Source organism: Gadus morhua, chromosome 12 (genome assembly GCF_902167405.1).
Source record: "Gadus morhua chromosome 12, gadMor3.0, whole genome shotgun sequence".
Taxonomy (NCBI): Eukaryota; Metazoa; Chordata; class Actinopteri; order Gadiformes; family Gadidae; genus Gadus; species Gadus morhua.
In genome coordinates this window covers 4,089,191-4,105,139 of record NC_044059.1, presented here as the reverse complement: position 1 = coordinate 4,105,139, position 15,949 = coordinate 4,089,191, and the positions used below count along the sequence as shown (strand labels likewise).

The window sequence follows — 15,949 nt, the reverse complement described above, 5'->3', positions numbered from 1 at the left end:
CAGCATCTGATCAAAGGTTTTAATTTTGTCGTCTCAAGTTCTCAGAGGTCACCAAACCTATGACGTAGGCCTACGTCAAACATATGGTGTTTAGGATTGTATAATAACTTCTCTAATAACAATCGACACAATGGCAAACAAAAATATCTTCCTATATGGTGTCATCGAATTTCATCTTCATCTTTAACAATGTTATTCCCACAAAATCAAACTGTAGTCTTGTTAAACTGGTTAATCATCGCAAGGATATGTGGACCGAATTGTATTTATGGAACGGTCATCAAAAAGTATCATCACTTAATCATCGCACAATTATTAAAAGTTCCTCAAACACAAGGTAGAATCCCAAAATGGGAGAACAACGTTTATTATAACGTGGGTCATTGATGTTCTAATGCTAAAGGTTTAATAATGGAAAGGCTTGGGATGATGGATTCAACGTGGCGTGGCACACAGACGGAAGGGCTGTGGACAGTTAATGAATGCAAACGCAGAGTCTAGACTGAGTTTTTCTCCAGGGGGTGAAGAAAAAGAAAACCTTTGAAGGAGGGAGGTGAAGAAGAGATACAGCTCCATCCTCGCGAGCTGTTCTCCAGGACACACACGCTTCCCTACACACACACGCACACGCACACGCACACGCACACGCACACACACACACACACACACACACACACGCAAATGAATACATACCTATACATCCCACATTAACTAATCGATTGCACTGAAGGAGAAATTTTTTTTAAATGCCTTTCCTGCAGGAAATGTGGTAAGTGCGGTTATCTAGGTAGTACGATAATAAGTAGAAGTATGATGAGTAGTAGCAGTGTTTGGGTAATTACCCCCAAAAAGTAATTAGTTACTTATTACTAGTTACTTCTGTAAATTGTAATAAGATTACTTTACTAGTTACTGCATCTGAAAAGTAACTGCACTACTTATTACTTTACTTTCCGGTTTCTTAATTTACTGTAGATACATGGACAAACATCATAGCCCTATCATCACTTAGTGTTTATGCATAAATCTATACAAAATAGCATGTAAAACCATATGAAAGAACAATATCCCTGTCTGCACAAAGAAATGCCTCACTGTAAAATCCACATACAACAGGATAAACTAGGCTATGGTGAAGTCAATCAGTAGCAACACACAAGTTTCAAAAACACAGGCTTTGGGAAACATGAGAACAAAAATTAAGTGCCCTGCAACCAGCCTGTCTTTCCGTGTCATCTGCTTCTTCTCTGTTTTCTGCGCTTGAACACTTCTTCGCACAAGCAGCTACGTCACTCAAATCGATCGCTATGGCAACGTGCCGAGGCAAGCAGGCGAACACGGCTTGGGTAACGCAGGTAAGCGCGTTACTATAGTCTAGTAAAGTAGTGTAGTTACCGAATTTTAAATGTAATACGTTACTTTACTTCGTTACCCCAAAAAGTAATATCCTTACTGTAACGCGTTACTTTGTCAGGCAGTCATCAGCACTTGGACGTCAGCCATTCACCTGAAGCTTAACCTTGACAAGACTGAGCTCCTCCTTGTACCAAGGAAAGATTGCCCTCACATGGACGTGTTGGTCACTGTTGAGGACATTGCAGGATTGTCTGTTTTGGCAGAGCAATGGCGAAGCAAGTTCCCCGCCAATTTCAGGACTGCAGATTGACTCACCAGCCCCTGCAAGAGACTGAAGACTCCCTCTGCATGGCCTCCCCCCTTACCCTCACCCCTCACCCCTCACCCATGCACTTAATGTACACACTTATTGTATGTTGTACATCCTGGCACTAACTATCTTTGTTGTATACAGGGAATGGGTTAACCCAGCAATTGTGGTTAGGGTTAGTGCTTGGCACTTGTTTCTATGAACTACTTTGCTGTACCGACAGTGACATATTGTTGTTCCTCTTTCTTCTGACAAATTTGCTTTGACATAAACTTTTGTAAATTGTAAGTCACGTTGGATAAAAGCGTGTGCTCAATGCCCTAAATGTAAATGAAACGGTAAATGTAACAAGCTAACCACTGCCATCAGGGCCGCAGAAAGCCTTCACATCATCTGTCACAGACTGAAAATGAATCTGTTCAGACTGCATCTTGACTCTAAAATGCAGCACTTGAAGCTGTGAGCTCATTTGATGAATTGTATTTTTTCACATCATTCTTGCCATTTCTAGGCAGTATCTCTCCATGGTTCAATACATTTATTGTAAATGTCTCTGGATAAAAGTGTCAGCCGAATAAATGTAGTGCAATGTAATATCTCTAGGTGAAGAAATGTGGGAGGAGATAGGTGCCAAAAATACAGGAAGATTAATAAAGAATGAAGCATAAGCAGAACATAAGCTGAGTGTTGCCTGACAGCACTCACATATCAGAAGATTTGAGTTCCACGTTATTATCGGGCAGTAGTACTCTCAGCTGAGATCTTCTGTTAAATCTTAATCTAAGTGTATATATTAACAATCTGCTGAATCACTTAACAAGAAATAGTCTATGTCTTAACATCTATCACCATGCCCCTAACATCTACCTGTTGCCCCATTTACCACTTCCTGGCGACACATCAAATGAATCATGCAATCATCAATTGTTTTTCATGAATTCGAAGTTGCATGTTAACAAACCAGCTGAAAAGGGCAGGAAGGCCTCCCTGTTTCTAGCCTGCCCGTCCTGGTCCAGGAAGTGTTGAGGGTTGAAGGAGTGTGGCGTTTCCCACATAGTCTCATCACGTAGAACCGAGTTCAGGGTGGCCATCACCACGGTACCCTGTGGGAGGAATTATGGCAATAAAGAGATCAGATGGGACGATTTCAAAATAAAGGTTGAACTAATAATGACTTTGTATTAGGTTTCTACCTTTGGGAGAGTGTACTTTCCAATGTGGGTTTCCCTTGTAGTCATACGGGCAATATTGAGAGGTAAGATGTTACCCATCCTTTGGGTTTCTTGTATGACAGCGTAAGTATAGGGAGTGCTGTCTCTGTCAGACATGGAGGGTTGCCTAGATGAGCCAACTACGGTATCTAGTTCAGCGTGGACTTTCTCTGCATAATAAAATATAAGTCTAAGTTAGAAAAAACATTGACGAATCGTGACAAAACCCACAATGCTCAATGGCCTAAAAAGGAATGCAACAATAACACTCCCACTTACTTTGTATGTCAGGGTAGTAGGTCATGAACAGCAGTCCCCAATGCAGAGTGGTGGTGGTGGTTTCAGTCCCAGCAACAAATAGGTCCAGTGTACAAACACTCAGGTTCTCGATGTCAAACCTTGATTCAGGAGCCTCATTCTACCAAGAATCCGGAAAGAAAACATTCATACACCATAATAATATGAACCTAGCATTACATACACCATTTTGGTGGTTAGGGCTAAGGTTATACACAGGTTCAGCTTATTGCTGAGAACAGGAATCTGCCTTAGACCCAAACTGAAAGAGTTGATCCATCCATCCAAGGATTTATGTAAAAGCTACTCATTGTGTATATCATGGTGGGCGACTATGTGGCTACAGTGGCTCAGTACTACAACATAGACAAGCTGGTTCAGCAGACCATAATAGTTACCTGGCGGGATTTGAACCATGCACATTCTGCCTCACAGTTATAAATGTCCAAAACTGCTGGGTGTTTAGCTACACTACTGACGTTCACTTTTTACAATATGTAAGGTCATACCTTACATACACATACACATACCTTGAGCATTTCTGTGAGGAAGCAGTCGATGTAGTCTCTGGGCAATGAGGGGTCATGATCCACTCTGTGCTCTTCGACCCGCTCTTCAATGTAGGACAAAACTCTACGAGTCAGAGTGAACACCCCCCTGTGAGGTCCAGGAAAATGCTTCACCAGCCATGGAAACGTGTTGTACAGCTACAGAGAACATAGAGGTTTAATAAGACACTTGAAGCCTGCCATACGGCCAGTAGATTCCATCCAGACCTTGAAATTACCTTGAAGTACCATGACTTACCATCGCCCCTCTCCCTCCTTGTAGCTTTACTAATTCATGAAAGTCCTCAACGATAGACTGATGCTTCTTATCAGTGTACTCAAAGCGTTTCCCAAACAACAAACAGGAGATGATGTTGGAGATTGCCTTGATTAAGGCTGTTCTAGGATTGGAGGGCGCTCCTAACAACATTTGGAATTGGGTTATTCAGACGGGATGTGCATGTAAAACTAGTGTAAGAGACCTGTTAGCTTGGGGGCTCAATAGCAGGAATATTCAGAAAGCATGATAAACACGCAATTTTTGCACACACCCTAACATTGAACATCGTAAGTTATGACCATAACTATGGATCTATGAGACCGAACCATGACCGTCACCACGGTCTTACTACGAATGATGCCATTCAGCTACTTGTCGCGAGACCCTTATATCAAAATTGGATTGGAGGCAGGTCCTGCCGCATAAAGCGGATGCAAGGACATGGCTCTTCCTCCTTGCCTGGAATGCTTCGATTTGTTCCGATGGACAAAGGAGGGTGACGTTCATCGTTCGGTCTCATAGATCCATAGTTATGGTCATAACTTACGATCTATTTCGACCTCTCTCTGACCATCACCACGGACTTACTACGGATGACTAGTACCAGAAGTGTCACAAGGAACCAAGGATCCCCCTTCACTAGTCTGTTGAGCAGCCGTCATGAGAACAGTGGCGCCGGCTGCGGTGGAAGTCACATTGACTCTATAAAACCTGGCAAAAGCACATGGAGTACTCCAGGATGCTGCCGCACAAATGTCAGCAAGAGAAACCCATTTCAAAGCTGCCCATGAGGTAGCCATGCTTCGTGTGGAGTGAGCCACCAGGCCCTCAGGAACTAGGAAACCCCTCCCGGCATAAGCTTGGGCAATAGTGTCCGCTAACCAGTGGGACACACGCTGTTTCGAGACTGGGTGACCCAACTACCTAGCTCCATAGCATACAAAAAGCGTGAGTGTGGTCAAGTCTCAGCTGCTGTGTACGATCCACATAGTCCCTCAAAGCCCTGACTGGGCATAATGTGTGAAGAGCTACCCCTGCCTGACAGGCTGGCTCAGGGTGAAATGCCTCCAGATCAATAGCCCTATTAATTGACTGAGGGCTTAGCACTTTGGGGAGGAAGAATGGATTCGGCCCAAGCGTCAACGCTGCCCCTTCAGGCTTCCACCTCATGCACTCAGTACTCACAGAGAGTGCGTGCAGCTCGCTCACCCTCTTGGTAGAGCACAAGGCCAGTAAAAACACTGTCTTCTGTGTTAAAAACTTAAGATTAACTTTCCCCAACGGCTCATATGGGGCTGTGGTCGAAGACCTCAATACCAATGGAAGGTCCCAAGACAGGGCCCTCAAACACCTGCTTGGACGTAGACGGTTTGCACCGTTTAAAAATTGTGACACCATACGGTGTATCCCGATAGACAGGCCCCCGACCAAATCATGGAATGCAGAGATCGCGGCTGCATAAACACTTAAGGTGCTGGCTGCCCTCCTAGTGTCCAAAAGAGACTGGAGGAAATGGAGTACCATTCCCACTGGGCAGGTCTTTGGGTCAAGACCCCTGTCATTACACCATAAAGAGAATAACCTCCATCTCTGCTGGTAATTTGCCCAAGTGGAGGGTGCTCTAGCATTACTTATGGTCTCCAACACAGCCTCACTCAATCTTTGAGGCAGGGGCTGAGGAGGGGCCAGGCCCACAGCTGCAGGACAGCCGGCCTGGGATGCCAAATTCGACCCCCCACTTGCGAGAGAAGGTCTGCCCTAACGGGCAGACCTGTGCCCCCCTGGTGATTGACATAATAGACAGCTGAGCGATTGTCCGTACGTACTAGCACATGCTTGCCCTGTATAAAGGGAAGAAGTGCTCTCAGGCAAAGGTGCATTGCTCTGAGCTCCAGGACATTGATGTGTTCTTTGTCCCACGGGTGTTCCCAAAGGCCTCTCACCGTCCGACCCTCCCAGACTGCTCCCAAGCCGGTCTGGGAGGCATCTGTGAACACTAGCGTCCGCCTGGAAGGTACCCTGCCCAGAGGGACTCCCTGTGTCAACCAGCTGACGTTCCGCCAGGGTAGCAAGGCTTGCAAACATAACTGGGTCACCCTGAGCTTTCTGTGCCTGTGCCTCCGTGGACGAAGGCTGAAAGCATTCAGCCAACACTGCAATGGATGGGCCCTTAGAAGGCCCAGTGGAACCACCATTGCCGCAGCAGACATCAACCCCAACATCCTCTGAAAGCAAAGCAGATCTACAACCCTGCTCTGGCGAAAAGCACGGAGGGTTGCCTGGATCCCGGCTACTCTTTGAGGGGTGAGAGATGCCCTCATCGTGAGAGAGTTCAGGCAGAGTCCCCAAAAGTACGTTTCCTGCCTTGGATTCAGGTCGTTCTTTTTCGAATTGACCTGAAAGCCGAGAGACTGAATGTGGGACAGTACTGACTCTGTATCCTCCACAACCTGCTGGCGGGATGGGGCACATATGAGCCAGTCGTCGAGGTAGGGCATAATCCTTAAACCCCTCCTCTGAAGGGTTGCTAAGGCAGCCGCCACTACCCTGGTGAACACCCTCGGGGACAGGGAGAGGCCGAACGGAAGGACCTGAAATTGATAGGCTTGTCCCTGAAAGGCAAAACGGAGGAACGGCTGATGTTCCTGACAAATTGGGACGTGGAAGTATGCATCTTTTAAATCGATCGTAGTGAACCACTCGCCCGGCTCTATTGACTCTAGGATGTGCCTTGCCTGGAGCATTTTGGGTTTTCAAGTGCGCGTTCAAGCGGCGCAGGTCTAAAATGGGGCGTGGCCCACTTTCCTTTTTGGGGACCAGGAAATATATTGAATAAAAGCCAGCTTGCTGTACACTGGTGCCTACTCTTGTTATGGCGCCTTTCTGCAGTAGTGTAGCCACTTCTTCTGCTAAAATGTTTGCCTGGACTGGGTCCTTGACTGTGGTCGGATGGAACCCCGAAAAGGGTGGAGGCCGCCGCCGAAATTGGAGTCGGTAACCCCTTAAAATTGTGTCCAACACCCAAGGGTCTGAAGTCTCCCTCTCCCAGCCATCCAGGCGTAGCTGCGTGTGAACCTCTGCAGCTGTTCCTCGTATCCTACTTACGGCCCCCCCGAGTCCTTGGACCCCTGGGGGGACGCCCGTGTTGGGCCGTCCTATTTGCCCCCGACTGGGGTAGACGTTCCCCCTGATAGTGCCCCTGCCGGGCCGGACTTTCCCCGCTGAAACCCCGGCGTGTGTTACCCGACCAGGGCTCCTGACGTCTCCAGACACGTGAATGTGTTTGCTGACTACTTGCCGTTCCAGCTCGGGTTGGATGAAATTACCTCTTTACACCCTCGCGAGCACGCACAGACTCCTGGGGCCGGTTGCACCAACTGGGCATAAGCCTGGTCTTAACTACGCCTGGTCGTAACTTGAGATATCGGTAAAATAGTAAATAGCTGTTGGCACGAGGTATCCTAGCAACGCGGTGATATGCGCATTCCATGGAACATTCACATGGCCGCGCATGGCTAAGACCGGGCGTAGTTAAGACCAGGCGTAAGTCCCGTTGGTGCAACTGGCGTTAGTTCCATTCTAACGCCAGGTCGTAACTAAGACCTACTTAGCAGTTACGACCAGGCTTAGTTACGCCCAGTTGGTGCAACCGGCCCCTGAGCTTTAACCAGCACAGACTGTGAGTCGGGATGGAACACCTTGGCTGGCAGTACCGGCATATTTATGAGCTCTGCCCTCACGTGAGCCAGATCTGCCTGCGAGCTAGGATCGCCGATGACATTGCAGAGCCCACGTCACGCGTCATCTGGGCAAGGGCAGACAAGGCCGTATCCATAAGGTCCTTGGTGTCCTGATCACCTGCACCGACAGTCTTCCTTACAGCATCTAAAAGAACCGCCAATGCATTTCCGGACCGAGCAGCACAAGCAGACGCATTATAGGCCTTACAAACAAGGCGATCAGTCCTGTCACACTCCCTCCAAGGGCAGTGTGGGTCTGCAGTCAACCTCTGTGGTCCAGCGGAAGTCAGAGCAGCCATCTCCCTTTCTACACGGCACATTCCCCAACCCGGTCTCTGGTGGGTATGACGCCTTAGCCACCTTCCTGCAACCTGCGTTAAACTGACAAGGTTTGCTCAGAGCATCCCAGGTTTTTCTCAACATTTGGCAGAAATCATCTGCTGCAGGGAGGGACACAGTGGGCCGGGGCTGGGCAATACCGGCCCAGACCCCATCGACTGGGCTAGCACCCTGCACCGGGATTGTGAGCCCCACGATTTTCGCAGCAGTAAGAACTTTCTCCGCTAGATCCACTGTACCGGCGACATCTGTGCCATCACCTCCTGATGTTGAATTCCCTGGGTAGGAGGTAGCACTACTGCGCCCACCCTCAGAGTTCCCCTGGTCTTGCCCAACCCCCAGGAGGGACCCTTGAGCATAAAGTGAAATGGCGTCAGGATGCCTTTGCTCCTGAAAGGAAGGCAGGTGATCAAGTGAGGCCTCCGCTGAGCCGACGGTCTCGGCCTGCCGAGGGTGGGTTTCGAAGCTGTTCACCCTGTCTGTCAGGCCACGAACGGCTGCCAGAAGCTGGGTGTACATGCTCCCCACCTCTACAGAATCCCACACGGGCGAACTTGGAGGGAGCGCGGGGGAGTCGACAGCGTCTGCGGTTCTCCTCCTCTTGTGCTTATGAGGAGGCTTATGGGACGACCTGTGCTTCCTTCCCGAGGACATAACCTCTGGTTCATAGGACTGCCTTCCATGAGTGGAAGAGGAGTCTGTCAGTGACACGAGCGCTGCCTGCAGGCCAGCCCTACGAGCCCTTTCCTCGAGAGGCAAGTCGAGTGCGGCGGGCCATGGGTTCTTGACATCTCCCAGGAGATGAGCCCTGCCTAAACACCCTGGGCACTCCCGGTGGCCATCACGTGAGTCCATGGCCGCGCTGCAAAAGATGCACATATGGGATGCCATCTCGGCAATCAGGACACACACGCCTCAATAGGCCGTAAGCGTACAAACAATAGCAGCCCCAACAACTGTTTACCCTACCAACTGCGAACAATAGCCAATGACCCAAGGCAATTGCTGCCGAGCTAGGTGGAGCAGACACCACTCTGACCAACGCCGTTTGTGTACTGGCCCAGTCTGCTGCGAACAACCACCAAGGGAACAGTAAATGTAGCTTTACTGCGCACAGTAAGCGTATCCACCACCTATTGTCCGGCCTGCTGCGTACAGTGGCCAACGGACCTAGAAAGCAGTTTTATTTATTTATTATTTTATATCGATGGAAAAGTAGGCTCTGCCAACTAAATTGTATACATACAATGATAACAAGGCTTATGGGTTTATTGTCATAAACAATGTAACAACCTCACCCACAGACCCAGCACAATTCACGCGAATGTGGGGGTCATTCCCATTGGAATTATCTTAATAAACAAATTAAATATCTCAGAATTCACGCAAACGTGGGATAACTATTTAACAAACAAACCCCGCACAATTCACGCGGACGTGTGTGGGGGTTTCACGGCACAACCCGACTGCTGCTGCAGAGGGGAGTCGGCCTATCACTTCAGCCAATGATAATCAAAATAGATAAAGCATTCAAAACAGGGTAGAAACGTTTCGTCCTTCCGTGCCTCACGCTCGTTCACCAGTACTTTTCTCCTGCACACACAAGCAAAGTTGGTTTACCAGGGAAAAAACAGCAAAAAACGGGAAAATTGTAAACAGTCCTCAGGACTGTTTACAATACGGCACGAATAACGTGACGGATTGTGGATTTCCCAAGTTTCAAACTTACCGGGTCTCATGAAAAACCGAAGCGAGAAGGCAAAAGAGGAAGAGCCATGTCCTTGCATCCACTTTATGCGGCAGGACCTGCCTCCAATCAGTCACAGGTGACAATTTTGATAAGGGTCTCGCAACAAGTAGCTGAATGGCATCATTCGTAGTAAGACCGTGGTGACGGTCAGAGAGAGGTCGAAATAGATCATGAATATACACAGCTACATTTGTAAATTACACCGCTGGCAATCATTACAGGCCTTATCAAACAAAAGTACTCATCCAGTAGGCCTACCTTGCTGCTGTGCAAAGCTCTCAATCAGGTACTGGCACTCCTGCTGGATGGTTGGTTCCAGACGCGTCTTACCCAAACCAAAGTTCCTCAGTGTGTAGAGAGCAAATCTCCTCTGCTGCTTCCAGGAGTTACCACTAGACAACAACAAACCTGTTGCAAATAAATAAATAAACATCCAAGGCTGAAGTGATATTTGTGCTTTAGTTGAAACATATATTCACTGAATTCCTCACTGGTAGCTGTTTATTATTTTAAGATTTCAGTTAAATTTTTCTCTTGGTTGGATAGTATACATAGTTTAAGAAAATAGTGTATGTTGTCGAAGAAATGCAACACACAATACCTTTTGTTTCATTCACATCGTAGATTATTGGTATAATCGGGCGATCTGTATAGTCTTCTCCTCTCTTGACCAAGACTTCTCTCATAAGCTTGTATCCATTGACAACCACAACTCTTACACCCAAGATTTGAATGCTAAAAATTGGTCCATATTTCCCAGCAAACTAAAATAAAATAAAATGATGATGTATTTGTGTTAGTGTTGACAAGTGTTGAACTGTACAGACAACATATTGTCAATCAATGGAGACAAATAATGGTGCGGGGGTATTGGTGCATTCAATTTTTTAAATAATAGCCTTTTACCGTTAATTGTGGTCTACAACAAACATACCTCCTCAAAATTCAGATGCATTTTGTTGGGATCGACCCGATATGTGTCCCGAATAATAGGAAGAGTCCAGGGTCCGGGAGGAAAATCGGAGGGGCTTCTATTTCTTAGATAGTCAGCAAGGATCAAGAAAACGAAGATGAATATTAAAACACCTCTTGTGTCCATCCACTCAAGGGCTAATATTTCAGAAAACAGCCCCATTTGTTGTCTGGTAGTATTGGGGTATTGAGAATTTAAGCCTTTGCTTGAATGAAGACATGCAACTGCTGAATCTGGAGCAGAGTCTGTATTTGTAGGCTAAGTGCACCAATAAGAGCATGTTCTGCCAATACTGACGTAATCAACCATCAAATACGATTTGACGAAGAATCATTTAGCATTTTTCATACCGTTCTAAAATTATAATTTTGTTCATTTTAATGTCTGAATTAATCTAATATTTTTTATTAGGTAAATCTGTAGCAAATTGTTCTCATGTATTTCTTCCCATTTCCACATGGGCGCGATTTGTTTTTATAAATTATTCCCATACCCCAAATTATCTATATAGTTCCAGACACACAATTGCAGGACCTACATTACCTCGGGTCCGAATATTTTCTGCCAGAAAAGTTTGATTGCGACAGGGGCACAGCTTACATTACATCTGATACTATTACTAAACTACTGTTTTGTGATATGTAGGCCTAATCACCATGTCATCTCTAGTTATAACTCACTACATTTACACTTCTTATGATAACTGCCAACAGTCACTGTTTTTTATTAATGGAAAATATTTAACAGGAAAATAGTTCAAAATCCTTTTACTTAAAGGTTAACATGTTAACATATGTCTCTAATAACAACCACAAATATAGCTGCCAGCAGCATTAACCTGTCAAGCACGCAGAATTTGGAAGGTTTGGAAATTAAGGAAACAGTGATTTTGGCGATACAACTGCTGGAGGTCACTTGAAGTTACAGTGTTAGTTGGTTCCCCCAATAAAGCCAATGTGTACCTACTGCTGATAGATGTGAATCATTGACATTGATTTTGTTTCCTGCAATTTCTCAGAACAGACAGCTGGTAGTAGCTTCAATGTAGACATGCCCCATTGTAACCTCAGTTCTAACCACACCGTCGCTATTCGAGGACAGTACCTGCACTGCTGGAAGCTGTTGAGTAAAGAGTCAAGGATGTCACCTTGACTGCCTGAAGTATTACATTCAGTAGTACAATATAAACAAGCTGTTTCAGCAGACCATAATAGTTCCCTGTTGGGATTCAAACCATGCACCTTCTGCCTCACAGGCGTGAGCTATTGACGGATATGTACCTGCAGTCAGATATGAAAATATGTTGTAGGAGTAGGCACTATCTAGCAAAGGAGCAATCCATTATCTATCGTATAATAGCACAAAATATATCTATCACATAATCTATCCACTATATATCATATAATAACGCATTCACTATCTATCAAATAATGAATCCACTATATATCATATAATTCCACATCCACTATCATAGAATACATGCCCCATCATAGAATACCACGTCCACTATCTATCGTAGTGCACGACACACCCTATTATCCTAGAATGCAGCCAACTATCTATCACATAATACCACATCCAGTATATATCATTGAACACCACATCCACTATATATCAAAGAATACCTCATCCACTATATGTCCTAATAAACATATCCTTGTCATGGTCTCTCCCACCAGATCCTATCTTCCGCTAGTACCGCTCTTTGTCAGTCTTGTCAGTCCCTGTTTGTTGCTGTCTCAGTGTCAGGCCTGCGCATTCCAGCGCAGATCGCCGATCCAGCCACGTTGATCACCCGCACCTGACAGCAGTGGCGAACTTAGCCCTTTGGGGGCTCCAGGCGAACAGTAATTTAGGGGCCCCTGCATCTACCGGTCTATTGTACCTTATGTCGCATAATGAAATACTCAATACAAGGGATGAACAAAAGTCACTATCGTTCTTTCATGCAAATGTTAATTATCTATTTACAAATTGAGAATAACATACAAAACAATAAGATTAGTTATGTTGACACATTACACTGACTGTTAACCTTATGTCATCATTTACCTGAGGTCACAGCAGCTATATGCTGTGACCTACTGGAAACCTACTGATAGCTGCTTCCAGCTATCACTATTTTTCCTGTGCTCTTCAGACCTTTCATGGTTGATTAGATGCATTGCAAGGTTATTCCAGTGTTTAAATCCTTCCTCACTTGTTTTTGTTTTCCAAAAAGGCAACAACAAAAGCAAAAAACACGGTCTGCACTTTCACTAGACAAACCAAGGCTGAGCCAGAGCCACTTGGAATGAAAGGAGCAGTAACGTGACAGCAAACGACGTTGACGGCTGCTCTTGAGCCGCCGACGGTCCCGCTAACACTGCGGTGGCTGTAAAAAAGCTGGATAGCTTTGGCAGCATTGAAAGCAAGTCCTGCCTTTGGTCTTTCTTCTTCTTTTTATGTGACCCGCTTTCGTATGATCGCTTCATGTTTCACTCGATTTATGTCTCACTCGATTTCTCTCTCTCTCTCTTACCGCTTACTGTTTTGAATTTGACATAATTTCTGCATACGCGTGATGAGCGTGATGCGCGTAACATGGAATAGTCCATGTAGTGCAGACTGAAGGGGGGTGCACACGGAAAGATCGTCAAAATATGAGTAATTAGACATCCCGATGCTACTATTGTGAAGAGATTTTTATAAAAATAATAAATATGGGGACAAAATATATGCATTGGGGCATTTTGGGGGCCCCAAAAACCTTCTATGGGGCCTGGGGCTCCAGGCAAATGCCTGGTTTGCCTAATAGTACGGCCCGCCACTGCCTGACAGTCATCTCCAATCAGGATCACCAGTATATCTACCCCAGCCTTCCAACCATTCTTCGCCAGATCGTCAGTTGTACTTACCCTGTTGAGTGGCTTCCTGATTCTTCATACCCTGTGTTCCTAGTGTTCTAGTTTACTCGTTTTCAAGTCTGCACATCCCTAATACTTCTGTCTCTCCACCAGTCATCACCATCATGACTATACTTCAACCCTGCTCTACTGCCGGAGTTACCACCATCACCAAATTGTCGGGTTTGGCTGTCGGTTCGGCTGCCAGCCGACTCATCCAACCCCGGTTCGGACTACCCGGTCCGTGGATTCAGGATTATCCCTAACGGGTGCAACCACCAGCCCCAACCTTAATCAACCGTGGCTTAATAAACTGTTCAACTGTTACCGCTCTCGTCTGTGGTCATTTGTGCCGAATCGTAACAGTACGATCTGGCCAAACATGGACCCAGCCGACACAGATGACGCAGCCGTTTCCTTGGCCGCTTGCGTAGCGAGTTTAACATTGGAGGTTTGCCGGGAGCCCTACGTTCCAACTCCGGCACCATATGAGGGCGACCCAGGGGCTTGTCATGGCTTTCTTCTCCAGGTAGGAGGGGTTTTCAGCAACAGCCACTCACCTACGCCACCGAAACCTCCCGCATCGCCTACCTCATCGCCTGCCTTCAGGGGGTAGCGCTTACCTGGGCTTCGGCAGAGATGAACTGCGGGGAATCCGAGGCCTTTAACTACCTGGCTTTTATGAAGGCGATGCAGCGGCTTTCGACCATCCAGTTCGGGGACGAAAGGTCGCTCAGTGTCTTCTGGATCTACGCCAGGGTGACTGCAGCGTGGCGGAGCTTGTGATCGATTTCCAGATCTACGCGGCAGAGAGTGGTTGGCGTGACGACGCATTGAGGGACGTTTTTCAGCGATGTCTGGCCGATCACCTACGGGATGAGATTGCGTTGCTGAGATTGCGAGAGCTGTCACAGTTGAAAGTGGGCCAAGTGCCTTTTCACAGATTTTGTGTCTCAGACAAGGACATCCTTTTTTACACCAGATTCACATCAAGAGATGTTTTTTGTGACTTCTGGGAGGCTATTCAACCACCTGCCTCCATGTTGGTTTATTGGTCGAAAGCTCAGAAAAGGAAACAAATATTTGAACCCATTTCTCCTAGTCCAATGCGTAGACTGCAACTGGTTGAGTTTTTTCTCTTCTGCTGCCGGGTTGCTGCAGGTCTGCAAGAGAAGGTGCTTGCTGACATATTTCAGGTCAGTGTGTCCACTGTCTCCCGTGTTGTTATAACGTGGGCCAACTACCGTTACCTGCTCCTTGGCTCCCTCCCAATCTGGATGAGTAAACAGCAAGTCAAGAACACCATGCCAAGCAAATTTGTGCAGTACAGTCCAGATGTTCAGGTAATCATCGACTGCACCGAGGTGCGATGCCAGAATCCATCATCCCTCACCATCCAGTCTGAGGTTTTCTCATCTTACAAGAACACGACAACCTTTAAGGCCTTGATTGGGATTGCCCCTTGTAGTGCTGTGACTTTTGTGTCAAGTCTCTTCACCGGCTCCATCTCTGACTGAGAGCTGACTGAACGAAGTGGACTGCTGGATTTACTAGAGCCAGGTGATGGCTGCATGGCAGACAAGGGTTTCACCATCGAGAAGCCACTAGCTGATCGTGGGGCAACGCTGATTATACCACCCTTCAAGATGACAGGTAGGCATGAAAGGAATGAACATTTCAAATGAAGACTGTGACCCAAATGTGACCATTAAGATATGTACGAAACGAAACGAAACGAAACAAAATATTTATATCCCGCCCATATGCAACAATAGACTTAGCCTACTATAAAATAGACAGAATATTGCCCATGTCAGGGCGGCTCTACACTCCTAACTTTAACAAAAACATATGGTAGAAGCAAATATATAGCACTCCATGGAAGACAGATAAACTGTTTCAAGTAGGAAACATGAAAGTACGCCTACAGATGTTCAAAAAGAAAAATTTTCAATTGGCCCTTGAAAATGCTGATATTATCAATCTTTCTCAATCTAGATGGAAGTGAGTTCCAGGCTTCTGGTGAATAGTTACTGAAGCGCCTGTTTGTTGCTTTCAGCTTGGAGATCTTTGGTAGCTTCATCTGAACGACATCAGCCGGACGAAGTCTTGACTCCCTCAAGGTCGGATCATTACTACTCATTGTGACAAGCTCCTGGAGATACATAGATGAAACGTACACCTGTGTTCAACGCTGATTTGAGTTTCCTAAGCCTTGTCTTCGTGAGATTCATGTACAGAGCATTACAGTAATCAAGCT

The 15,949-nt window shown here is 46.3% G+C and overlaps 1 protein-coding gene across 4 annotated transcripts; it reads right to left on the bottom strand.

The window, feature by feature from the left end:
• Positions 1-5: 5 nt before the first annotated feature.
• Positions 6-12,449, bottom strand: LOC115555956 (cytochrome P450 2J2). 4 transcript variants are annotated; one of them, XM_030373022.1, is made up of 10 exons: positions 12,430-12,449; positions 10,766-10,868; positions 10,433-10,595; positions 10,090-10,239; positions 3,982-4,142; positions 3,705-3,881; positions 3,157-3,295; positions 2,860-3,047; positions 2,628-2,769; positions 6-611 (listed from the first exon to the last, which is right to left on the bottom strand). In XM_030373022.1, the coding sequence occupies exons 1-10, from the start codon at positions 12,432-12,434 to the stop codon at positions 436-438; spliced, it is 1,404 nt and encodes a 467-aa protein (XP_030228882.1). In that variant the 5' UTR covers positions 12,435-12,449; the 3' UTR covers positions 6-435. The 4 variants fall into 4 exon arrangements, with proteins under 4 accessions (XP_030228882.1, XP_030228881.1, XP_030228880.1 ...); XM_030373021.1 differs by lacking the exon at positions 12,430-12,449 and adding an exon at positions 11,771-11,805; XM_030373020.1 differs by lacking the exon at positions 12,430-12,449 and having other exon boundaries at positions 10,766-11,034.
• Positions 12,450-15,949: the final 3,500 nt, after the last annotated feature.

Bases quoted from the DNA above. Each gene is read 5' to 3' on its own strand.
- LOC115555956 (XM_030373020.1), bottom strand. From the start codon at position 10,966: ATGGGGCTGTTTTCTGAAATATTAGCCCTTGAGTGGATGGACACAAGA. The intron at 10,240-10,432 runs GTATTGTGTGTT...TATTTGCAACAG, and splicing joins CGATGTGAATGAAACAAAAG to GTTTGTTGTTGTCTAGTGGT. The intron at 4,143-10,089 runs GTAGGCCTACTG...AAATGTTGTTAG, and splicing joins GAGCTTTGCACAGCAGCAAG to GAGCGCCCTCCAATCCTAGA.